Source organism: Hibiscus syriacus, unplaced genomic scaffold (assembly GCF_006381635.1).
Source record: "Hibiscus syriacus cultivar Baekdansim isolate YM2019G1 unplaced genomic scaffold, ASM638163v2 tig00113725_pilon, whole genome shotgun sequence".
NCBI lineage: Eukaryota > Viridiplantae > Streptophyta > Magnoliopsida > Malvales > Malvaceae > Hibiscus > Hibiscus syriacus.
This window is the reverse complement of record NW_024063471.1, coordinates 8,375,911-8,402,246: the sequence shown is the minus strand read 5'-3', so window position 1 is coordinate 8,402,246 and position 26,336 is coordinate 8,375,911. Positions and strand designations below refer to the sequence as shown.

The window sequence follows — 26,336 nt, the reverse complement described above, 5'->3', positions numbered from 1 at the left end:
TGTATTACTGAGCTTTCCAAAGCTCACTCTATTACTCAACATTTCAGGTTAAAAGAATTGTACCAGTGCAACTATCGACTTCCGTAAAGGAATTCCTCCGGCGTTGGTTGCAGAGTATGGTACTTGTGATTAGGGGGCATGTAACTATATTTTGTTTTATATACAAGTCTGAAAATCTGTTTTATCTTTGCATACTGATAAATCATTTATAAGTTACATGTTTTAATAAAAAATTTAAATTTTCCGCTATTTTTACAGTGGGTCCCTCCGGTAGCCCTAATGTGACACTCGAGATCGGATCGGATTACCTGTATCGGTCTAAGGGTGTTACATTTAGTGGTATCAGAGCTATGGTTTGAGTCAAAATTTTCAAGATAGATCGGTCGGTTGAATTTCAAAACGATGTCTGATCAGTACATGCCCCTAGACTACAATCGTACCTCTCTGAGCTAGAACTCCATGGCTGAGTCTCCATTTGTAATGAGTAAACTGAAGTTCCTATTCGTTAAGGCTATACTTGTATAAAAAGAAATACCAGTAACATCTATCTAAATTCTGTGAAGTACCTCATGAACCATGTGAGAGTTATTTATTTGAAAAATTCTGACTTGACTCCGAAAATGAAATTGGGGTATGCTACTTCTCTATGAGCCTATTCTCATGACAAAGACTGAATTGATTACTCAAGGAAATTTTCTTTCGGATTCTTTTATTTAAATGAGGAAAAGTTATGATAAGAATGTATGCTCAACTGGTTAAGGATTAGTGGAGGATCCGTATTTCTATAAGAGATACATGAAAGATGTAAAAGAACTGATGGAAGTTTCATTTCTGTAATAATGTGATATGAATAAATTTTGAGGATGAAATTCTTTTAAGGAGGATTTAATTGTAACACCCTAAATTAGGGAGCTAAAATTAAGAAATTATAAAGTATGGGATTTAATTGGTATTTTGAAAGAAATAGGGGATTAAATTGTAAAATTTCAAAGTTGGCAGACCATTTTAAGAAGTACAGGAAATTCAGTGGCTAAACCTATGATTTAACCATTTTTTATGGGATGAATTATAAACCCCATTTTTCTTGCTCAGTTCCAGATTATTTCCAGTTTTCCTCTTTCCCTCAACCATCCTTCCAACTTCGATCTACTCGTCGTCTGACCTACGATCAACAAACCGAAACCACCATCGTGTTCGTTGTAGACCGAGAAACAAAACCCCTCAAACCTTTCGTTATGAATCGTCGCCGTTCGTTGTTAATTTCATTCGAAAGTACCATCGGTAATAACTCAATTTCATTTGGTTTTTCATCGATTCACGACGATCTGAACATCCGTTTACGACACCTCCCGTACCATCGTGTTCCTTGCATCGTTCCGAGTCCTCCGGTGTTCTCCGTTTCTCCGTCGTCGCCGGCGCGTGGAGGGGTGAGACCGTCAAAGTTTCTGACGTTTCAGAATCGAGCTCTCCGCCGTTCAAAATTGTGAACCGAGCTTTGTAAGTGCCTTAAAATCGCTTAAAATAAATTTTAGGAATTTTTTCGAGAATTTTCCGACACCGTAGCACTATTCGTGCCAAACCCCGAGAGTGGGCATCGTCTGGGTGATAATTTAGTAATTAATTTATGTTTGGGTTGTATTTGTGTAAAATTCGGGTGTTAGATTGGTAAATATTTACAGAATGTGGCTAATTTGGTAATTAATTTCTGTTAGGGTGATATTTGTGTAAAATGGTCGACTATTAACCGTTGACCACAGTTGACCAGAACTTTGACAGACTTTGACCGGGCATTAAACGACCTTTGACTTTGACCGAGTATATTTATCCTGATATTTTTTGATGTTCCAAATCCGATTCTGTTGTTCGTTTTTCAAAATTCGGACTTCAAGGCCTCGAAATTGCCAATCAAACCCATTGACTTTGACTTTGACCGAAAATTTCAAATTTTTGAGAAGACATATTTTATGCTTTAGACGTCTTGAATCTGAATCCGAAGTCTGTTTCGCCAAATTCAAACCCGGTAAGCTATTTTTCACTGATTTATCATCCGATTCGATCCGTTTTTCGGAATTAAGCTCAGATTTTAATGTAATTTCTATTGATATGGATCCGAGGAAATATTGGAAGATGATTTCAAGATCAAGGGCGTTTGAATGAATTTTATTGTCGATCAGTATTGCACAAAAATCGAGGTAATACTTTACTACATCTTTATGCTTTATGGAACATGTAAATATTGGTAAATGCATGAATAAGATAATGTTGGTCACTTTTGTAGAGTTGATTAATTTCTACACTCGATCTGAATACGGTAAAATGGTTCAGTAATTGATTATGGAGCATATGACTCTTATAAGAGATTGTTAGAAATAAATTATAAGTTTTGTGATTAGTGATAAAGGAATCAACCCTGGATCTGTAACTTATAAGTTATATAAAAAAAGATTAAATATTAAAGGTACTCGGATGAGAAATTATGAGAATACTCTGGTTGGGTAAAATTACGAAAATACCCTTATATTGTAAGATGATAAGAATTGTCCCTAGAAGTTGGTTAATAACTCTGAAAAGACATATTGATCCGGTAAAAATTATTGATGTGCATAAGAAATGCTAGTTTTGCTTAGGAAATGCAGATAACCAGTTTTTAACCCCAAGAGGGTTTTGGGCAATAATCTAGAAGTCTGTTAAGAATTCATTTTAAGATCAGAAAATGTTCAGAAAAACAATTAATCATAGGATCCCTAAATTATATTATTTTCGTTAAGAGCTAATATTGAAATTATCTTGTTAAGAAATTACGAAAATTCCATTGTGAGGTAAAATAGCCCGAGTTGACCCTGAATGAGAAAGTACTTTAAGGATTCGTACTTAACTCGATTAAGTACGGATTTGATTGTTAAGATTCTGACCTAGTACAGAACAATTCCTGATATTCCGTTTGTAAAATCTGAGAAAACATTTGACCCGAAAATATTCGAGTAATGAGTGTTCGAATTGAATGCATGTTCGACTTCTCATGTTTGGATATACTTGAAGAATAATTTATTAGGGGTATTCTGCTGTCAAAATTGTTCGAAAGGACTGAAATAAATGATAAGATTGAATTAAATAATAAGATAGTATGGAAGAAAGTGATTGAAATACATCGGATCTGTAGAATGACCAGAATATTTGTGTAATGGAAATGACCCAAGAATATCATCAAGCTTAGGAATAATTGGATATCCTCGAGCTCTGAAATGAATGGAATAAAACTGAACACCAAAATTACCAAAATAACCTTATGGTCTAAACTAAGTAAATGTCTTAGATTAATTAAGGAATCCAATTAAGCATAGGTATTGTACTACCTTTAAAAGTTATGGAACACAACTTAAGTGAGCCGATCAACCTTAATGATATGTCAGTACCTGAACGGCATAAATATTACTTGAATGCGTATTTGTGTACTCAAGTTTGGCTCGATGATAATTTTGGGAAGTATTCAGCTCAGCTCAACTCTAGATCGCATTCAGCACTAAGAATTGGATATTTGTTTGACAAATCAACCACGAAGACCGAATTGAACTAAATAAAAGTACAATATGTATCCAAAATTCATAAATGTCTGAATTACTATAAAAACCCCAAAGTAACTGAAATAGACTTGACTGCTAAATAAGCTAAGTAACCTCAATGACTGAGGATTAAGTAAGTGAATTGGATAAGTCTAAAAATTATGATGAGTTTACAAGATGTATTGTCCTTATGGATCATGAACTATAAATTAAGCACGTCAGTATTTCATGATATCATGGAAACTTGTAAATTAAATAAAGACCATTGAAAGATCTATTCAGCGATGATTCTGAAGATGATCTATAAACAAGAATTTGTGGTATTAAAGAGTAAATACCCTAGAAGGAAAATGAATTGATCAGTCGACATAGATTGTTAAGGTTCTGAATCTTCGTTCTCAAGTTGTTCGATTATCTGATCAATTGACATAGAAGTAAATGATTCGGAATACCCTTCTGATTACGTACAACTTCTGAAAACTGTCCGAATAAGATATGATCATGATAATTCACATTCTAAATAGGTGAAGATTCCGTCAGTTAATGAACTTTTCCAATAGTATTTCTAACTTCCAGTATTTTTTCGGTATACTAAAAATCCGTGTTTCTCTGCCTGCTAAGATTATATAGTACCACTGAATAATATATGTAAACTTTGGTGTGTTCTCTAATCATATAAATATTTTATCTGATTTCTGACTTGAATTTTGTTCTAATACATGACCTGAATTCTGTTCTGATTTCTGATCTGGATTTTGTTCTGATTTATGTTCTGAACTCTGTTTTAATTTATGATATCTCCGTTTAATGACGGAAAAATGTTTTAATTAGGGGGTATTGTTGAAGGAGGTATTTTCGCAGGTTCCTCGGCTTTGTGCTCAGGGCCTTATATGTTGTGTGGGTTGGGTGTATGGTTCTGGGGAACCTACACATTCTATTGTGATGGTATGGGGATATATATATATATATATATATATATATATATATGTTTTAAAAAAATATGTATCTTTTTATTGGGTTTACGGGAACACACTATATAACCTATTCCGATCTCCTGAACTCAATCATTCAAAGTATTTATTTGAACTGAAAACTCATTGTCCATTAACATCTGAAATATCAGTAGGATCTCCGATCAGCATAAAAATCTGAAGATGTTCGGAACCAATAAGGAAAGATATGTTTATATGTATCTTCACATTCTTCAGCATCATATGGTAGTTTTGTATTACTGATCTTTCCAAAGCTCACTCTATTACTCACCATTTCAGGTTAAAAGAATTGTACCAATGCAACTATCGACTTTAGTAAAGGAATCCCTCCGGCGTTGGTTGTAGAGTATGGTACTTGTGATTAGGGGGCATGTAATTTTATTTTGTTTTATATACAAGTCTGAAAATCTATTTTATCTTTGCATACTGATAAATCATTTATAAGTTACATGTTTTAATAAAAGTTTTAAATTTTTCGCTATTTTTACAGTGAGTCACTTCGGTGGCCCTAATGTGACACTCCAGATCGGATCGAGTTACCCGCATCGGTCTGAGGGTGTTACAATCTCGGAGCTCACACACCCCTCTAGTCTACTGAGATATAGCCCCCAGGATTCTGTATCGAACACCATACCCCTGACTAACCCACCCATTGTGAGTGTCAGGCCTCGGCCTTAGTTAGTCAGTTTTAAGGGCGTTTTGCCCTACCTAAGGATATATCCAGATTAAATCAACACTTTCAACTCCACTAGCTTTTGTAAAGGGACTCGAGTGTCTGAAATGTTACCCTAGCATCAAACAAGGCTAGTCTTATTTGTCCATAATTATTTGATTTCTATGTTTGATTTAAACATTAATATTGTTCCACTTGTAGTATTAGATGATATAAAGAAGTGTTGCGGTACCTCATGTCTAAATCTGTCAAAAACTGACATTTCTTCCCAAAACAAACTGAAAGTATCGATACTAGCCTATAGTATCGACACTCCTGCAAAAGTTTTGGTACTTTATATAAGTACTGATACTTTTAAACATTCTATTCTACCTACTTTTGATACTTTCTATGATTTTCTAAACTATGACCCAAAGTTTTTATACTCTTGTAATAATTTCAATACTCTTATCCAGAAAACTCATTTACCCAAAACATATAACAAGTATCGATATTGTCCCTATAGTATCAATATTTTACTTGAAGAAACCATAAAACAAGCATGAAAACATCTATTTTTCAAACCCAAAGACCCTAATAATGTCCCCAAACCTTCTTAAAGTCTTATTTGATATTAAGGGAGCATAACTAAGGCTTTAATACATAATAAAAACATAAAATAAAAAATCTACCATGACAATCTACTAAACATGCTTAAACTATACTTTCAAGCTAAACATCTTTCAAATGAATCTACAACTAGTATGGAAAATATAATAGTGTGTTACCTGGATTCTTTGGATGCTAAAACACTTCTTGAATCAATTAGGGGTCCACTCTTCCTTTTCCCTTGGCTTGAACTCTCTTTTCAACCTCTTTAACTAATCAAGGTATAAAAATGGATTACTTACTTGACTAGGTGTTGGATAAAGCTTAAATACACTCTCTACAACTCAAACACTCTCCTAAAATAACTTAAAACACTTGATTTTTAAACACCCATAAAAACCCATTTCTAAAAACTTAACTAAAACTACAAATTAATGACTTTAATTGATGCTAAGGGAATGGAGAATAAGAAAATTACCTTGATTTCTTCAATCTAGCTTGAATCTCACCTTGGTTTGCTAATGAAAAGTAAAATAAGAGAAGAGAATGGAAGATAAAATGAAAGAGGAGATTTTACGTGGAGTTTTCTAGAGAATGAGAAAGTTTATAACCTTAAAATAGGCTTATTGTTATCTAGGTCCCTCTCTTTTCTTATTTAATTTAAAATTATCACTAAACATTACTCTTGGGCCTATCGTAGGCCCAATACCCTTTATAATTTTTCTTGAATAGCTCTATTTATTCTTATGGGCTCTAATATATGGTTTTAGGTTGACCGAAACTACTGACTCGGGTTCCGGGGCATTACAAGAAAAATTTTCCATTCAACATGCAGAACTTTGAGTATATTATAAATCATAGAAAATGGTGTCCTCTTAGAAATCTCTTAAAATGATTTTTTAGGACAACATTTTCTCTAAAACAAACACACCAGAGATGATTGAAAAAAGATATATGCTTTCAAATTGAGAAATAATATAATACCATTGTGGTGGTATTAGGAGGATCTGTGTGTGTCTGGTTCGGAAGGTGAGGAGCAGACCTCCGAGAAGAAGTGGCAACAAGGAGATAGGATTTTGAGACTTGAGGAGTTATTGGTGGCACGACGGTGGTGACTGCCAACTAATGAAAAGTAAAATTGTTTGGGACAACAGATAGAAGATGTGAGACCAAAGAGATGAGTGAGCTGAGAGATTAGGGATTTAGTGTACAACTATAAAATAAAGAAGATGTAAAATATAAAATAATTTAATTATGTCAAAATAAGATGATAAAAAGAAGAGAGAATAAGTAAATAACCTAATTTAATGAAGTTGCTCTATTGCTGAGGATTGAGGAAGAAGAGATTGAAAAAAATTATTGTTTAACAATGGAGACGAGAGAAATTCAGATAAAAGACTAAATAATTTGCAGCTCTTGTTCTTAAAAAAGCCACTAACGTACAATACCATTGTGGCGTTTGATATACAAACACCACTAAAGTATGTCTCTGTAGCGGTGTTTTCCCAAAAACGCCAATATTTATTAGTCTATAACAGCGTTTATGTAACAAATACCACTAAAGTATATGTCTGTAGAAGTGTTTCCCTAAAAACACCATTGAATATCGGTTTATCGCGGCGTTTTTCTAAAATTGTCTTTATATGTACAAAATAAATAAACTAAGAGGGTTTAAAATTGAGAGATAAAAATTCAATAATAAAATAAATTAAGCAAAGTAAACTTTAAAGAAAATCAAATTAATAAAAACAGCCTCAGGCTTCACTCTTCCTCAACTCCCACTGATCATCGAATCTTATTTTACTTCAGATACATGTCGATTAGAGTGTACAAGGCCCAACCCTTGTAACTTATTTTTCTCTTTAGTAAACCAATATTTTGAAGTCTATCTCCGAAATTCAATTCTTTCTTGAAATAACCACGACTATCGACATGAGTATAGTATAGCTTTAAGTGTTGGAAAACCCGTGCTCGAATTATGTCTAAACGAGAATCGAATCTGATCTTGATTCACCTTAGCGGACCGTAGCTAAGTTTGTTCCTATGAAGTTAAATTTCGACCAATTGATTATTCCTCCCAATTGTAAATCCAAACAGCAATCAAACCAAAGTTGACTTTTTGAAGTGGAAGTGTAAAGATTTCAAAGAAAAAACTGATTTCCAAATGAAAATTGCAGTTAATCGATATTGTTATATAAAGATATTACATGCTTTTCAATTCTCCCAATAGGAATTGAGTCATCTCTTAGTCCTTTGGCAAATAAAAAGTTTAGTTAAGCATGATCAAAATCATACTTAGCATTTGTTTAAAAAGAAAGTAAAGAAAATTAAAGTAAAAAAATAAAATAACTTTAAATAAAACCTAGAGAATTTTATAAAACTAAAGAGAAATAAGTACATTCTCTCGCTTTACCCTAAGGAGGTATTTGTATACTAGAGAATTTTACAAGAGATAAACTTCCTAAGGTAAGAGAAATATTCAAAATAAAATAAACTATCCTAAAGATAATCCTAAAAATAATAACAATATAAATTCCAAGTGTTTGTTTTAAATTCAAACTTAATATCTAAATAATTTTTCGTTTGTCTTCCTTCTAAATAATGTTGATTGGTCCTTTGAGAAACTGCCATGTAGTTGACTGGATCTGTCACATTCCAAATGAAAGGCTAAATTAAGATGTTTTTAGAAATTTGATGCCAATTTAAGAACTTTAAAAAGAGTGAGAACTTTTAGCATAATTTGCCCATAGGTTATTTTAAAACCCAATCACTTTTTCTATTCCCTCTTTTTCCTCTTTTTCCTAGTTTTTAAAGTTCCCATCCTCTCTCTCTCGTATTTTTCTCTCCCCACCTTAGAGCCCATTTGGTTTTTCTTTGTCTCATCGATGTTTGGGTCGTCGTTTTACACACCGTCGATGTATCTGTGTTTGTATCGTCGCATTTGTTTGTCTGATGTCTTTGGATTTTGGTTCACCATTTTCTTTTGCAACCAGTGAGGGTTCTAACATTTGATCATCGTAAAAACTCACTCTTCCGACAATCTTTTTAAGAAACTGATGTTTATAAGTGACTTTTCATTGTTTAATTTATTTTTTTATATTTTTTGGTAATTTTCTGGCCACCAAATGACATCTCACACGTCACCGTATGCGTGTGGGATTATTTCCATATAGTTAATCGGCAAAACCAATTTAACCATGATTGAACCAGTTTGCCCAAATATGATTCGTTAACCGCTGACCGTTAACTTTGACTGTCAATCGTTGATCGTTGAATTTTTTCAAAAACCCCTATATTTATGTTTTTCAGTGTCCTAAGTCTGTTTCTACAGTCCATTTTGCTACATTTTGGCTCGAAAGCCCTATTTTGTTTCATTTATTGCTTAAAGTCATAAATATGTTAAGTAAATTGTGAAAGTTTTTACTCACTTTTTGATGTTATTTTCTAAAGGTGATCACGCTTGTTCGCATCATTCTCTGATAGATTCTGGTGTATTTCTGTTTATGATTATGGTTTTTGTATTCATAGAGTGGTATTGTTTTAGGTTCCCGTTCCGTAAGACCTAGTTTTACCTACTGTGGGAAGCGTAAGGCTTAGCCGGTATCAATTAGCTATTAATGTGTGTCCCTTTGACCCTTATGTTACCTTTGATATTATATGCAACTATGTTGTTTGATATTATTTGTACATATTATGATTGTTCATATCTGGATTGTGACGCTTTCATGATTATTGATGCATCTTTTAAATATGTACATTGATGCATTCCTATTTCTGCATGGGACTTCGTTCCCCATCCTGATTCTGCATGGGACTTCGTTCCCCCTCCTGATTCTATATGGGAATTTATTTCCCCTCCTATTTCTACATGGGATTTAATCCTCATCCTGTTTCTACATGGGATTTAATCCCCATCCTGTTTTTGTTTGGGATCATCTTCGAAGGGTTGTATCCATATTTTGATTTTTTGTGTTCTGACTTAGGTACCTCTTCGGAGGGTAACATCCCATTTTGTTTATCTGTGGTGAAAGGTAAAGTTGTGTGCTAATAGTGCTGCATTCTGATGATTATATTTTGATTTACTATTACACTTTGTTTGTATTGTATTATATATACTTCGATATTTATTTTACTTTAGAAGACACATTGAGCTTTACATTTCACTTTCTAGTTTCTATCCTTTAAGAATACGCAAACATTTAGGACTACAAACAGTACTTGGAGGATCGCTAGTAGTCATTTTCTTTCGGACATCGTATGGATATTTTTAAGACTTTTTGTCATTTTTCTTTTCCGTTATGTATATATTTATTTATGGTAATTTGATATATTAAGGGTGTGTTTGATAGATAGAAAACATTTTTTCGGAAAATATTTTCCTCATTTTCTTGTGTTTGATAGCTTGAAAATATATTTCGAAAAATATTTTCCTATGTTTGATAGTTGTAATTTGTCTTATAGAAAACATTTTCCAGTGTTTGATAGTTGTAATTGATTTTTCTAATGTAAATTCGTTTTCCTAGTTTCTTTGTATTTTCTGTAAAATGTTTTACCATCTGATTTTTTGTAAAACATTTTTCTTGACTTTTTACTTTAGATTGGAAGCACTAAAAAATATATTGTTTTATTTATTTAATATTAATTTATTGTTTTAGTATCATTTTAATAAAAATAGTATTATTAAAATATTTAATATTATTATATAAATTTAATAATATTATATTTTTAATATTATATTAATATGTATTGAGATATATTATAATACTATATATTGTTTAATAATTTATTATTATATTAATAAAATACTAATAACTAAAATTAAGAGTGTTTAAACGGTTAATTCGATCACATATTGAATTGAATTACCAACCAAATTAACCGAACCTTTTTTCTTTAATAATTAATCAAATTGATTTTTTTAAATATTAACTTAATCAAACTTTATTCATTTTGTGTAAATCATTTTCTATAAAATCAATTATAGTGTATCAAACAATTATTGAAAATGGTTTACACAAAATCATCAAAACACCGTAAAATATTTTCCGAAAACTAGTTTTTAGAAAATGTAATTTATTTTGCGTAAAACAATTTTAGGTAATTCATTTTACATAAAATAATTTTCAGGTAATCCATTTTACGTAAATTATTTTCTAAAAACCCAATTACAGTATATCAAACAGACTCTAAATTACTTTATTTGTTTTTTATTTAGAACTCATGATATATATTATATGTATTATGAACTCCTGGATTTTGATTGATGATGCATGTTAAAATATGAGACTTTTTTACTTTCGTTCAATTGAAACGTTGTTGTGGTCTTCGAGATTCGACCATAACATCTAGCCCGTGTCTAGGGGCTTACAGGATCTTCTAGAAATTGTCACGCCAGTCCGCATCATACCCCAGGTCATGCCCATATGTCCAGTTGTGTTCCAGAAAATAAAAAGAAACTGAAAAATCAACCCTTTTAGTGCTGTTTATTTTTTTTTTGAAAAAATAAGTTCATGCACATAAATGAATTAAAGCAACCAAAATCAATAGTATAAAATAGACAACGAAAGACAGTTATCAACAAAAACAAGTGCAAAATAAAACACTCATCAAAAACTCTTTAGACACATGTGTGGTAGAAATCGAGAGATTAAACAAGAAAAGTAAAATGGTAAGAGTAGTTCGACGAATGCATGAAACACTGCATCATTGTTAAGTCAAGAAGCATCCATGTCATAGTGTCGTTAAGTCCATAGTTGAATATAAAACTCAAGTTCAGTGCAAGAGAAATAAAAAGTTCAATGATATAAAAGACTCAATGAGAAAAGTTTAATGGCATCTAGTGTAATTTACTTAAAATATAAAGATTGACCTGATATATTTGACCCGAATTCGGTTACCCGAACCAATATCTAAAATAGACACGAACATGATATAAATTTGACTTGAAATCTGAAAAAAACAAATCGAACCAAAACCGACCCGAATTTTAGCCAAACCGAACCGAAAACAACCTGAATTTAGCCAAACCAAAAATAACTTGAACCGAAAGTAACCTGAATTTAATTTATCCAAACCCAATCTGAACCGAACATTGACATGATTTTAATCCGATAATTGAGTTAAATGTATAAAAATGCTAAAATAACTTATTAAATTGATTTAATTTATTTAAATCAAATTATGAGTTATTAATAAGTTGATTGCATCATATTTCCCCAATCTATGACCCTCATTTTAAATTAGTCTCTAAAATTTTAAAAATTTCAATCTCATCCTTAAATTATGACTATTATTCTAACTTAGTCCTCAAACTTTTGAAAATCTCATTTTCATACCCAAGCTATGATCTTCATCCTAAATTGGTCCCAAACTTTTTGAATATTTTAATTTTATCCTAAAGTATTCATATATACCAATCATATATATATTGTTAATAAAATCATTAGGCAAGTTATATTATTATATGTTTGAAAAATAAATAAAATTTCGGTTAACTATGGTCGAAATGGATTACATATTTAGATGAATTTGGGGATGAAATTGAAAGATCTAAAAATTTAGGGACTAATTTAGAATGAGATTCATAGTTTGGGTATGAAATTCAAATGTTCAAAAGTTTGACTAATTTAGAATGAGAGTCATAGTTTAAGGATGAAATTAGAATATTTAAAATTTTAAGGACTGATTTGAAATGAGAATCATAATATAGGGACATATGATGCAATTAACTCATTATTAATTTAACATTTTACTTTGGAACTACTGAAATAACTTTTCATAACTATTAAATTAATTTACTAATTATGTTAATTCTTTTGTATATGAAAAAATATAGTTATTTAAATTTATTATAAAAATAACTTATTCTATGCTACACAAATAACTTATTTTTACAGAATAAAGATATATACTTTTAATATTATCGATGATATAATAATATAATAACATTTACAAATATATTTAGAATAATATTTGTTCAAACATAAATAGTATATTATTATTACTTTTAATTTTAATAAAAATATTATATTTATAATTAAACGTTAAGTATCTAATTTACAATTTTTAATAGATAATAAAACTTATAACTAAAAGTTTTGTTTGTAATCAAATATATCGTATCATAACCTTTTAGTCTGGATCAATAAAAAAAATATCACAAACTCTAACATATTTTATAGGTCGGGTTTGAATTAAATTATAGTTCATAAATGATAATTTAATTTGAATAAAACTGAACACAAATGATAAGATTTAAAATAGACACATTTTTTGCAATAAAATATATCAATAATTCTAATATATACTTGATTTTAATCATACCCAACTCAATTTGAATTGACCTGAAGATCCAAAGTTGGCCCGAATCGAAAATAATTGATCGGATATTGATCCAACTCGAAAATCAATTTATCCGATTTTTTTTGATCTGATACTCGAACCGACCCAATTTACTATAGACTCGAGTAAAACCGAAATTCGAAATGACCCAACCCGACCTGAACCACACGTGACTTACTATAGACCTGAATAAAAACCATAACTCGAAATCATCTTACCCAAATTAAGTCTAAACCGAAATGACCCAAACCGACCCCAATCCGAATGACTCATTTGCCACCTCTACCGAGTATAACCAATAGATCCTCTTCAGCCAAGGGAGCTTGACTGAGTAACAGGGTGATTTAAGTTTTTCTATTGAAATGATTTATGCTAAGCTAAAGTCATTTATAAATTTTATATACCAACCGTTTCTTCATTGAGTAGAATTTTGTTTGGCTTGAGGTCACATGTGATTGATGTTTCACAATAATGGTACAAATATTCGAGTGCATGAGCAATATCTAGGTTTCTCGTAATCTTCGATTCGTTAACATCAATAGATGAATGTAGCTAGTCCTCCAAATTTCCATTTTCCATGAAATCATTAACTAAGGCTTTGAATCATTACCTTGATAGTCAACACTTGAAATTTTTGTTAGTATCTTGACAAGATTTTGATGTCGAATGTTTTTCAAGTTCTCACATTCAACTAAGAAACTCATAGAAGCTAAACAATTCAGAAGATTAAGCACCTTTACTGCGATGGTTGCTTTACTCTCTTCAATAATTCCTCTGTATATAGAACAAAAACTTCTCAAACCAACCAAATTTTGCATGAAGAATCTGTCAGTAGACCTTAAGATGCTTCTGTATGAGAACTGTAAAACACCAAAGCCGTTACTAAAATCACAACAACAATTGTCATCCAAGACGTCCCAAAGCTCCCAAATAAACTCTAAAACACCACCGGATATATTATTGTTATATACGTTCAATGCATCATGATCTCTTAATGCACTCAAAGACGAAGGAATGTACCCTTCAAACATATTATCATTCAAGAATAACCCTTCCAAACTTACACAGCTTCCAAGTGTTAACAATAACTAAGAAACTAGCCAATCAATCTTCTTGATATTGATTCGATAAAATGATACAAAGAAAGAGACCTTATTTAAGGGTTTCATGAGGGTTACAAAGAGAGGGAAATAACAGCCCCATAACAGATAAAACTCAGTTAGAACTGACTAATTAAAATGGTCACGTGCACTAATTATCTAACCACTTAAGCACGTGAACATTGAACCATTCAAAACATATGTTTAACTTCTTATCCTTCCCACTTGACCTCTCTTAGCTCAAAGACGCACAGTATACTTCTCAAGGCTTCAAACATGCTGAGACCAAGAGGTTTGGTTAACACGTCCGCAACGTAGCTATCTGTTGGAACGTAATTCACCCGAATCTCTTGAGCACTAACTTTCTCCTGAACAAAGTGCAAGTCCAACTCAATATGCTTACTCTTCGTATGCAAAATGGGATTTGCAGCCATGGTTACTGTACTGGTATTATCACACCAGATTTTAGGTGTTTGGGGTAAAGATACTGACATCTTATGCAGCACAACTTTTACCAACACAACATCAGAAGTTGCATCTGCAAGACTCATGTATTACACTTCTACAGTAGACCTAGCCACTTCTCGTTGCTTCCTTGAACTCCAGGAAAGAAGATGACTTCCATTGAATACCCAATACCAGTCATAGAACGTCTGTCATCTACATCACCTCCCTAGTCTGAATCAAATAAAGCATTGATATTCATCATCCCTTGAACTTGAGAAGAGAACCACAAGACATGATCAAGTGTGCCTCGAAGATATCTCAAGATTCTTTTAACTATTAACCAGTGTAACTCAGAAGGTGCTGGAAGAAACTGAGTTGCCTTGTTAACAGCAAATGATATGTATGGACGGGTGTGACATGCATACTAAAGAGCACTTACCACCCTGCGATATTGTTGATGGTCACGTAGAGCCCGCTCTTCATGCTTACTCAACTTTATAGATGTTGCCATGGGGGTAGATGCATGATTAGCATCAATCAACTGGTTCTTGTGCAAAAGCTTACACTACAGCAAAACTGTACATTTGCGGCATTTTTTTTACCTATAGCAAAAAACACTTGCGGGGATATGAGAAACGCCGCAAAAAACGCCGGGAAAAATAGCACCGCTAAAGTTCTCAGCGTTTGATAACAAAAAAAGCCGCAATAGGTAACGAGATATAGCGGCATTTGTCCAACAAACGCCGCAGTAGGTGTTGAGATTTAGCGGTGTTTGTGGGATAGGTGTTGAGATTTAGCGGCGTTTTCCCCACAAACGCCGTAATAGGTGTTGAGATTTAGAGGCGTTTTCACATAAACGCCGCAAAATGTATACGTATATAGCAACATTTTTATAAACGCCTCAAAAGGTTAAGATATTTCGCGGTGTTTTTCGGATACAAACGCCGCAAAAGGTCTAGTATATAGTGGTATTTTTTTATACAAACGTCGCAAAAGGTCTGGTATATAGCGGCGTTTTTTGTTACAAACGTCGATATTGTTTTTGATATTTAGCGGTGTCTTTTTACAAACGCCGCTAAAGAACACATAATTTAAACAATTTAAATATTTTCTTCGATTACCCTAAATCTATTTTTTTCAACATGTTCCATTATCCAACAAACATGACATCAATAACATCAAACTCTATATCCATAACAAGCAACATCAAATCCAATATAATAAATAAAAGTTTTCATTAACGAAATATCAATTCAGTTAAACACGGTTCAGTAACATTAACATACTGCTGATAACATAAATGAGACTATGATGGTGGATTCTGAGGTTGCGTTTTCTGTAACATCTGCATCATAGCATCGAGTCATTTTTCAAATTCTTGACATTTCTACTGATATGCTGCTTCTCTTTGTGTTGTCATTACTTTTCTCTGTACTGTCGCTTCTTCTCTGTGTGCTTCCATTGCTGCTCTCTCTGCTTCCCTTGCTTCATTTTCGGCTTTCATGTTAGCCATTTGTTGATCCATTTCAGCCAACATTTGCTTTAAACAACTAACTTCTAATTGGGAAGACTGAGACTGTGATGAACTGGATCCAAAATATTTGGTGAGAGTAATGGATGATCCTTGACAGTGCACCCAACCATATATTTCAGGACCCAAAACGTCATTAATAGCTTGGTTTTCAATGTCATCCTCATTAACAAGACCTTGACTCGAAGCCGTAGCTTGATACTCCGCCCTTTTCTCCCTCAATTTTTCCTAATAATAAAGTAAATAATTAATTCAAATAAAAATGTCATGCTACAGATATAAATAAAGTCAGGTAAATTTTAAACCTCTATCCAATAAACGTACCATAATTTCTACAGCTTCAGCAGTCATAAGAGTGTCATCCTTCTTTGTATGTGTCATGTCGAAGAGTTTGATTCGGCCAACTTTAGAATCAGATGTATTTTCCTACAATGTACCATAATATAATTAGTTTGAGTTAGTATGTACATGGAATACAAATAACTATGTGAATAATCTATAATACCTCCTCATTAGCTATACAATCAAAGCTCTTCGATCCAGTCGTTTGTGTAAACTTTTGTTGTTGCCTGCTAGCAGCACCAACATGCTCTCTGTCCTACAGTGTCAAACAACCACTTTTAATGATGATTTATAATTCGTTAAAATTATTTTAAAAAAATACATCATACTCGTCCTTTTTGTGAACTCCAAAATCTAACTGTATCTTCCCATTGGTACCTGAGCATTCCAAGTGGGACTGTTTGTAGCTTCTCTTCAAGGTTGAGATTATTCTTGAAGTATTTCTTTTTTAATGAGCTCTTGTGGTCTCTCCATCTCTTCCCTAATGCTTTCTTCACATAATCGTCAGAGACCTCTACAAAATTCTCCTATACATCAAATAAGTGTTCAACGTCAGTATAAATTAGTATTGAATTGTTATAGAGTATTTATTATAATGACATTATTACCTTAACAAAATCCAACGCCTGATTTTTTTTACTATTAGGTATTTCGCGCCATGACTCATAATTGATCGATAACAGATTAGCATTACGTCCAACTATGCCTAAGTAACCGGATAGAAGACGTGCTTCTGGGCCAATGGGTTGATCGACATCGTTTCTTGAAACTTTGACACGGTGCCCAGGAGGAAGTTGGTATAATTCCTTCAACATTGCAATTTCTCTACTCTTGCGCATTCTAGCATTTTCAACTATATACGAAATTATTAAATGTAAGTTTTGAATATGAAAAAAACTATTAAATAAAGTTTCAAAGATTACCTTGAATTTCTACATCTTCTTCAACAGTTACAGGAACTTCGAAAGACTCAGTTGTATTCGATTCCTCGTTATTTGTTTGTTGATGCTCTTCAGAAGCTCAAACAACCCGCAAATCACTTATTTTACTCCTCGGCATGATATGTGTAATAAACAAACATTTGTAATAAGAAAACGATTTAATTAATGAATATATTGAAAGATAACATGTTAAAAGTTATAAATTATAAATAAATAAATTAACATATAAAATCTTACGATATTCTTATGTAATGTCAGTTATCATAAATATCTTCATCAACGTTATCCCAAACCCATTGAAATTGTGTTGTATTAGTGATAGTTTTATCTAAGTTTTGTTCTACTAGAGGTAAACATTCTGATCTTGTTTCAATGTTATCTCTACGTCCATCCCCAATGTCTATCAAATCTCTGGGAGTATTACGGAGCACAACATACCAACCGTCATCCATTGGATCGTGACAGTAAAATACTTGTTTCACTTGAGAAGAAAATACATATGGTTCATCCATCAATCGTTGACCAGTGTGAATTAATCGAGAGAAATTCACCATTGTAAACCCGAATTTATCATTTTTTATGCCTCTGTTTACATTAACCCAGTCACAGCGAAATGACACAACCTTTCGTTTTCCACAATAATCTAACTCAATAATGTCCGTAAGAATTCCATAATAATCAACATCTCCCTCCTACGGATTATTGTCCCTGACACTAGCATAACTAGTAGTTGAAGAAGTAACTACGATTCCATAATTTTGTGTACTCATTAATCTTTCACGAGATTTCGTGTGGAACATGAACATATTAATGAGGGAGGCATTATATCTATTAACTATTCTATTCGGACCTTGAGAAAGCCATTTAAGATCTTCACTAACTTCTCTCCTACTCCAAACCTATTACACATGAATGGTGCATATATAAGGACTAGCTTCTATATAAAAAGCAAGACATATATTATTTATAAGTATGTGGAATGATTTAGTTGCTTACCGTCTAGCCTAACCATTCATGAAAAGTTTATATGAACAACTTAGGTATCTCTCGCATAAACAATCTTTGTAGCCTAGGAATTGGAGGAAAATATCGCAGAATCTTTACCAGTTTCTTTCTTGATCGTGCTTGAGCTTCATCCTCAGTAACATTTTCTGCGTCCCTAGTTATCCATCGAGATTTTCCGCATACATGACAAGACTCCTGATTTTTTCGATCACCCCAATACAACATACAATCATTCCGACAACTATGAGTTTTTTCATATCTAAGACCCAAATCTTTTATAATTTTCTTCATATCTTTGCATGATTGAGGGATTTTTGCAAAAGGAAACACTTCTCCTAGTAACTCCAACAATTACGTAAAAGAGTTACCAGACCACCCTCCCAGGCATTTTAAGTGGAAAAGACGAATGCAAAAAGAAAGCTTTGAAAACTTTGATCCCTTATATAGTTGTTCATTATTCAACAACTTGTAAAACTTTGCCTCTTCTCCATTTGGCTCTTCATTACAACCAATTCTTCCCATCTCAATGAAATCATTAACATCATTGTCACAATAATATTTTGTAACATACTGCTGATGATTGTGCATATTAAATACATCTCGTAACATCCCTTCTATGTCATCTTCTCTAACAGTTGGATGGTGAGAAGGAGCAGAATAAGTCGAATAACTTGTGGAAGCAGATCTATCATATATAATCTTTCCAAGAAAGATCCATTTTCTATACCCCGAACAAATCCAAAAACAACTAGATGCTCGTACACAACTTCACGAATGTGGCAATTAATGTTAGCACACTTCTTACAAGGGCAAAGAATCATATTCTCTTGGCTTGCATTTAGAAAAGTTAAATTTAGAAAGTTTTTGACTCCATTTCGATATTCGACGCTTACCCTTGAGAAATCCATCCAACTCTTATCCATTTCGTATTTCTGGAGTTTCAATTTCAAATGTTAATTTCTAATATTATAGAGAAAGTTAGAACATAAACATAAGCATTACATTTAATTTCACAATTTATATAATTAATAAATTCCTGGATAAATTTGTTGATAAATTTGTGACATAAGAAAATTATGGAAAAGAGACCTATATAAGGGGCCTAATAAACATCAAAACTATGAAACATGTCCTTATAACATTATTAATCTACACATAAACATGGCACTTAAACTATGTTTAGGGCAGATTTTATTTTATCTTTCTGAATGAACCTTTTCTTTTTTTGTCTTGTTAATTCCTAGAGGCTTCTGTTTTAGAGTATATACCTGTTTTTATCTCCATATGGTAATCTGCTTCTTTAAGTCAAATAGATTACATAGCCCTTCTCCAACACCCGCACAGCACAACAAATGTAACTATCGTGCTTTCAAGTTTCAACCCATGAATGTGAAAATCAAAAGGGGTTTCACAAAACCCCCAACATTCACAATTAAAAAAACCCAAGCAAAACAACATGGCAGATTAACTGTAAGGTGTGATGGAGAAGAAAGCATACCTGCAAGTGGTTGACAGTTGACGACCGGAAGAGTACGACGGTGGCGAGATGCTACTCTGATGGTGGTGGCTTTCTACACTCAATTAAAATACACTTAACCAAAAATTGAGAGGTTAATCAATTAAATCATCTATGTTGTGTAAACAACTGACCAAGATTAGAAGACATATTAAATTTAAATAACAAGCAAGCATTAGGTGTTGCAGGAAAATCGGAATAGAGTAAGAGAGCAGCTCCTTTTGGTCTAAAAGCTGCATTTCTTTATCAATCAAACATTCCAGTAATGCCTAACAGTTAGGAAAACAACATATAAATTGCATATTTTTATCACGAAAAGGAATAGCATGAGACACAAGTAAAAAGAGGGCAAACTGGTATCAGAGACTAAGGAATAATGCAAATTTCAGGTCCACTCAAGCTTCACATATAAAAAGAATGCAAATTTCTTGTTCTGCAATAGTTGCTTCGATTTTGCTTTTTTGTACAAGTAGGAAATGTGGAAAACCTCACTGTAAAGGGCTTAGTAAGGCGACCGAATTTGATATTCAGTTGGAAACCGAAGAATGTGTTAAGAATTCAAGCACCACACCTAAAGATGGTGTTACTCGAGGACTTTTAGAATTGCTGCACAACCGTCATAAGGAATTGGAAGCTGAGTTAAAGAGGATGGCACCTGTTAATGGAAGAGCAGTGCTTATATTTCGAGCTAAATGTGGATGTTCGGTCGGTATATTGGATGTTCCGGGGCCCAAGAAGAAACGGAAGATCAAGAAATAGGATTTCAGGATACAATATAGATAGAGAATTAAACCAATATAGAAAGTGGTCATAATGCAGAGAGGAGTGCCTTCTCAAAGTTAGTTTAATCTGAGGGAATATAATAACCCTTTCTTTCGTTTATTTTATTGTTATTTTACTGCAAATTTATGTTCTACAGCTTATGCATTGTGTTCTTAGTTCTACAATTTTTTTATGTAGTTTTAGATCACTGAAATTTGAAACATTTCAGGTATTAGATTGCCATGCTTTTGTTGAACTATTTTATTTGTAATGTGTTCTGAGAACTATTTGACTATGATACGGATTGTAGTCAAGCTTGTCGGATCTATTCCTTGATAGATGGGCAGGCAATAAGTATTATCCAAGTCCCTAGTCCGAGTTTGATTTATGAGTTAGTCTTGCAAAAGCAGGGTCGTGGAAGAAGAACAAGATCTGGGATTTTCTCTCTCATGGTAAATGAAGAAGTGAATGAAGACTCAGACTTGGGTATACTTTAGGGCTTAACTACAAGGTCTTCTAAATCTTTCTTCATCTGGTATACTCAACAGCGTTACCTACAGTCTCGGCTTCATATTAGTATATTGCAAACGACAGTAACTTTGTCTAATGAGTATTATTGGTCATACAATTCCCAAAAGAGATGATTTCGAGAAGGTTAAACATCTCATGTGTAGTTGTTTTAGTATCCTGACCACAGTATTGTCTACTGAATCTTCATGTTCTATTGAAGAATATATAATTTTTTAACTTGATCTAATCCATGAGTATCTTATTGCATAAGTTGACTAATTTTACTCTCCTAGTTCAATACTCTTTAATTCTTAATTTTGCATTCATTTTTGTAAATTTCTACATCTCCCATGATAGACCATGGTGTAACAAAGCCAATTGTTATATTTGCATATGTTTTCTATTTTCTTCTTGTTGAAGCTTTCCCAGTAAGTACTTAAAGTGCCCTTTCCTTGTTTTGAGCATATCATGTTAAAGGAATAAGGGGTGAAATGAGCAGCATGCAGTTTACTGTTAAGAAAAAATATTTTAAGATTAGATTTATTAACAGTGTACATAATTTGGGTGTATCAATTCAATAAAGGATATTACTGCTGCTCTCTATCTTCTATTTAGAAACCAATATCAACGCCCTGTGATTGTCTCAGTTTATTGAAGCAAATGTGATTAATGTTATACAACTATCGTTCTTTCAAGTTTCAACCCATGAATGTGAAAATCCAAACTGGTTTCACAAAAATCCCAACATTCACAATTAAAAAAAAACCCCAAGCACAACAACATGGCCGATTGAAAGTAGGGTGCGATGGACAAGAAAACATACCTGCAAGTGGTTGACAGTTGACGACTGGAAGAGTACGACGGCGGCGAGATGCTTCGTGATTACCCGTCACGAGTTTTTGAAATCTGATACCCTACCAAGTAAATGAAAATGAAATTACTTTGATGTGTTCATCGTGCTAGCTAAAGAAATTCATACCATTTGAATTTAGATTCCAACACACCCTAATAACATTGGGTACGATGGTGGTTTACGAACGGAAGAGTACAATGGCGGCGAGATGCTACGCTGATGGTGGTGGCTGGGCTATGGTGGCTGTGCGGGGCTAGGGTTTCGAGATTTGGGTGAAATGAGATGCTACGCTGAAAGTCGAGGCTAGCGTTTTGGGTAAAGTAGAAGGTAAGAACAAAAGTCTCCAAAACACAGCGTTTTGAAAAGATCAAGATGACTGTTAGCGGCATTTTTTTTAAAACACCACTAACGTACTAGTATTTAACAGCGTATATGTTAAAAATGCCACTAAAGTAAGTATAATTAGCGGCGTTTGTGCGTAAAACGCCACTAAAGTACGTATCATTAGCAACGTTTGTGCTTAAAACGCCACTAAAGTACGACCTTTAGCAGCGTTTGTATAAAAACGCCACTAAAGTTCAGTATTTGTCGGTGTTTATATAAAAACACCACTAGAGTACGTGTAATTAGCGGCGTTTGTGCGTAAAACACCACTAAAGTACGTGTAATTAACGGCGTTTGTGCTTAAAATGCCACTACAATACTACCGTTAGCGGCGTTTGTGCGTAAAACGCCACTTAAAAATGCCGCTAATTACCTTTATTTATATAAGATTAATTGATGTTAAATATTTTATTTCTGCTCTATATAAACTGTATTTACTTTCATGTAGCTTTATGTAATGAACAAAAACCATACATTTTAATTAAGACAGAAGTTATCCAAACAAACACTTAACAACAAAATCCATAATAATTTATAAACATTAAAGTTATGAATAAACAGTGTTCACATATTGTTCACTACAATTTAGTCTTCATTACTCCTTCGTGGGGAAGGACGTAAAAAAACACTTTTCCTTGTTTGACGAAGCATCGTTAAGTTTTTCCTCCGTGTAAACTCTATATGGAGAAACTCTTCATCCATTTCACCAAATAAATCCCCTACCTCCGGTTCACCAAGAAGACTCCTTGTGCGCTTTAGTGCTTCACTTGAAACAAATAAGGACCTTCCACCTATAATGTGTAACTTGATAAGAGGTGGCTTGGAAACTGAATTAAACATTAAAAAAATTTAAATATAAGATAGAAATGTTTACTTGAAGTAACAGTAGAGGCAACGTCGTCCTTATTGAGGATAGATATTGCTTTTGCAATTGAACATTCTTTCAACGCCACAGAGTTCCAAAATTTGGTTCTAAACATCGGGTATTTATCCACTCCTCTATTATCGTTCTCAATAAGCTTCGAACATCCTACATGAGTACGATCTATGAAATTTGAGCGTACAAAATAAAAATATAGCGACTAAAAAATTTATAAATTATTACCTTGAAGTAGGAGATCGACCATGGAAGGTATGGAGCAATAGGAGTTCCTTTCAGGTCATCATCGACTTTCGATGGCAAGACCGAACTGATAGCCTCCCAACGATAATTTGATCCATCGTCAGAGCAAATACGCCACATAGACATTCCGATGATAATTTCTTTTACTCAAGGCAACACCTGCTCTTTGTACTACAACCATTTGTTCACGTTTTCAAAATCTATTATTTCCCTTTTCGAAAGCAGATCTATTATTTTTCTATTCGAAAGCAGTAAAACATTGCTCCCAAGCAGTAAACTAGTAAAACACTATGTATAGATATTGTTTTCCTATTCGAAAGCTATTTTTCTCAAATACGTTAGCTTTCTGGTTTTTCCCCATTTTCATAATACCAACAAAAACAAAAATGAAAAAGATCAGTAGTGAGATCTACAACAAATTTGTCAATTTATGATAAAATTTCTATATGATGTTACATATATCGTCACAAAACATACTATAATGTAACATTTTTTTTTATTTTCGTCATATTTATTGATTAATGATATATCTTTATGACAATTTTAAAAATGGTCATTGATTTTTGTCACTATATGTTTGGCGCCAAAATCTTCCTACCAAATTTTTTGGTGGTAAACCTTTTAATGACATTTAGAGAAAATAATGACGTTGTAAAATCGTCTCCAATGAAAAACATGTATAAGTGACGATTTATTATAATGCCGATTCAATTTGAATTAGTGACGTTGCACATTTGTCACTAATAAGTTTTATTCGTGACAATTTAATTTGTCATATTTCATAAGACACTAAAAGTGACATTTTATTATTGTCACAAAAAATAGTTTTAGCACGACGAAATAAATTATTTGTCACTTGTTTTTATCTTTTTTTTATATGACGATTTTAAAAGACGTCATGAAATTATGTCACTTAATGTTAAAAAAATAAGATAATCTAACAACCTTATTAAATAATGAAATTTATATAGTTTTTTTTTGTTTTTATTTTATTGACATTAATCTATATTACATTATCTCACATTCAAAGTTTTTTTAGAGTAAAACATAAAATAATAAATCGTAAAAAAGAAGTGACCATATGATTTTTTATATATTATTATACTTCTATGATTTCCATGATGTTACATCAAAGTGTTTAGGACAAAATTAGATATTTATATTTTATCATAGAAATATCCAAAAAGTTTTAGTATACTTAGATACATATAACATCAATAATTTTAAAATATAAAATATTACTTGTCGAAACGATTTTTCCTTAAAAAGTGAGATTTTAAAAACCACACCATTTTTAATTATCCCTTTATGATTAAATTTTAATTAAAAGTGAATGTGATTTACAAAACCTCTCGTTTCAAAAAATTTGTGATTTCCTTTACGATAGAAAAATACGGTTCGAAGAGTCGCCACCAATCTATGATTAGGGTGTGATTGGGCACCTAAAAACATTGTCATTTTAAATAAAAATTAATTTTAAATAAAATAAAAAATTGAGGTCTACGTTACCAGTAAATGAGTTCGGGAGTCGGTTACGTGTGGGGAATGATTGACACCCCCACAACGCCTTAAATTGGTACATAGTCGATTAATTAATGTCTTTGCAATGAACTTTACAAATTCGAATTTAATTTGATTTTTGATCCCATAAAACAATAAAAATATGAATTTTATAACATTCAAAAATCACCAAAATAGATTAAATTAAAATTACCAAGCCTTTTTAGAAAGATGAAAGATATTGGATTATTTAAAAATATCGAGACCATATCTTAGATAAGTTATAACAATCTCTTCTCGAAAAATTTTAATAATCGAACATTTCTTTTTCTTTCGTTTCCAAATTTTAAGTGACTGATCGATTTTTTAAGTGACATTAATGGGATATACTTTTAATTTAAAATCATTTAAAGAGGATCTATAATAAGTTAAGACAAGCCACTCAAACAATTTTAAATTAAAAGGGTATTACCCTTAATCCAATTATGTAATTATGTCGAGTTATGCACGTGAGGATAATCATACAATTCATGTAAAAAATATCATACGATTTGCAGATAAATCATTTACATACTTGCACATATCAAAACATATCAACATGCAAAATAAATATGACAACTAATTAAAGAAAGTAATCCTGGCCATAGACTAAATTAAGATAAAGTGAAAATTAGACACACGAATAAAAAATTATAATGGGAATTTAAATAAAAAAACACGCATAAATATAAGGACCTAAACATAAATAACTCAAAAATTATAATTGAAACCTAAATCTAGGAAAAATAACGAAATCGGGATAAATACAAAAGGTTAAATTCAAAAGCAGTCCTTACCCGTGACTAAAATGAATAAGGTTAAAAAATAAAGGATGGAGGAAATGATTCTCCCATAAGCCTACAAATCATGCTAGTGGAGGAAGTATGAAGCGGCATTTCTTTAAGGGGATTTAATAAAACCCTTACCAAAGTTTAACCTAAAACTAAACTACCCTACCCCCTCGTGTAAAATCTTCTGTCACCACTAACCTTTTACCCATTTCCCTCTTTCTTTTCTTCTTTGACAGTGAAAATCAGAGGCCTAAACTTATCATGGCCGCCTTACAAAAGTAGCCACCGTAGCTACCACCCCAAATCAAACCCGATTAGGAGTTAAACAAAACCCCCAA

At 32.5% G+C, this 26,336-nt stretch overlaps 1 protein-coding gene across 1 annotated transcript; it reads left to right on the top strand.

The window, feature by feature from the left end:
• The first annotated feature begins 20,453 nt into the window (after positions 1-20,453).
• On the top strand, positions 20,454-20,795 carry LOC120187652 (uncharacterized protein At5g19025-like). The gene has a single exon (XM_039191322.1). It carries the CDS (start codon positions 20,454-20,456, stop codon positions 20,793-20,795), a length of 342 nt encoding a protein of 113 aa, XP_039047253.1.
• The last annotated feature ends 5,541 nt before the right edge of the window (positions 20,796-26,336 follow it).

Bases quoted from the DNA above. Each gene is read 5' to 3' on its own strand.
- LOC120187652 (XM_039191322.1), top strand. From the start codon at position 20,454: ATGCAAATTTCTTGTTCTGCAATAGTTGCTTCGATTTTGCTTTTTTGT.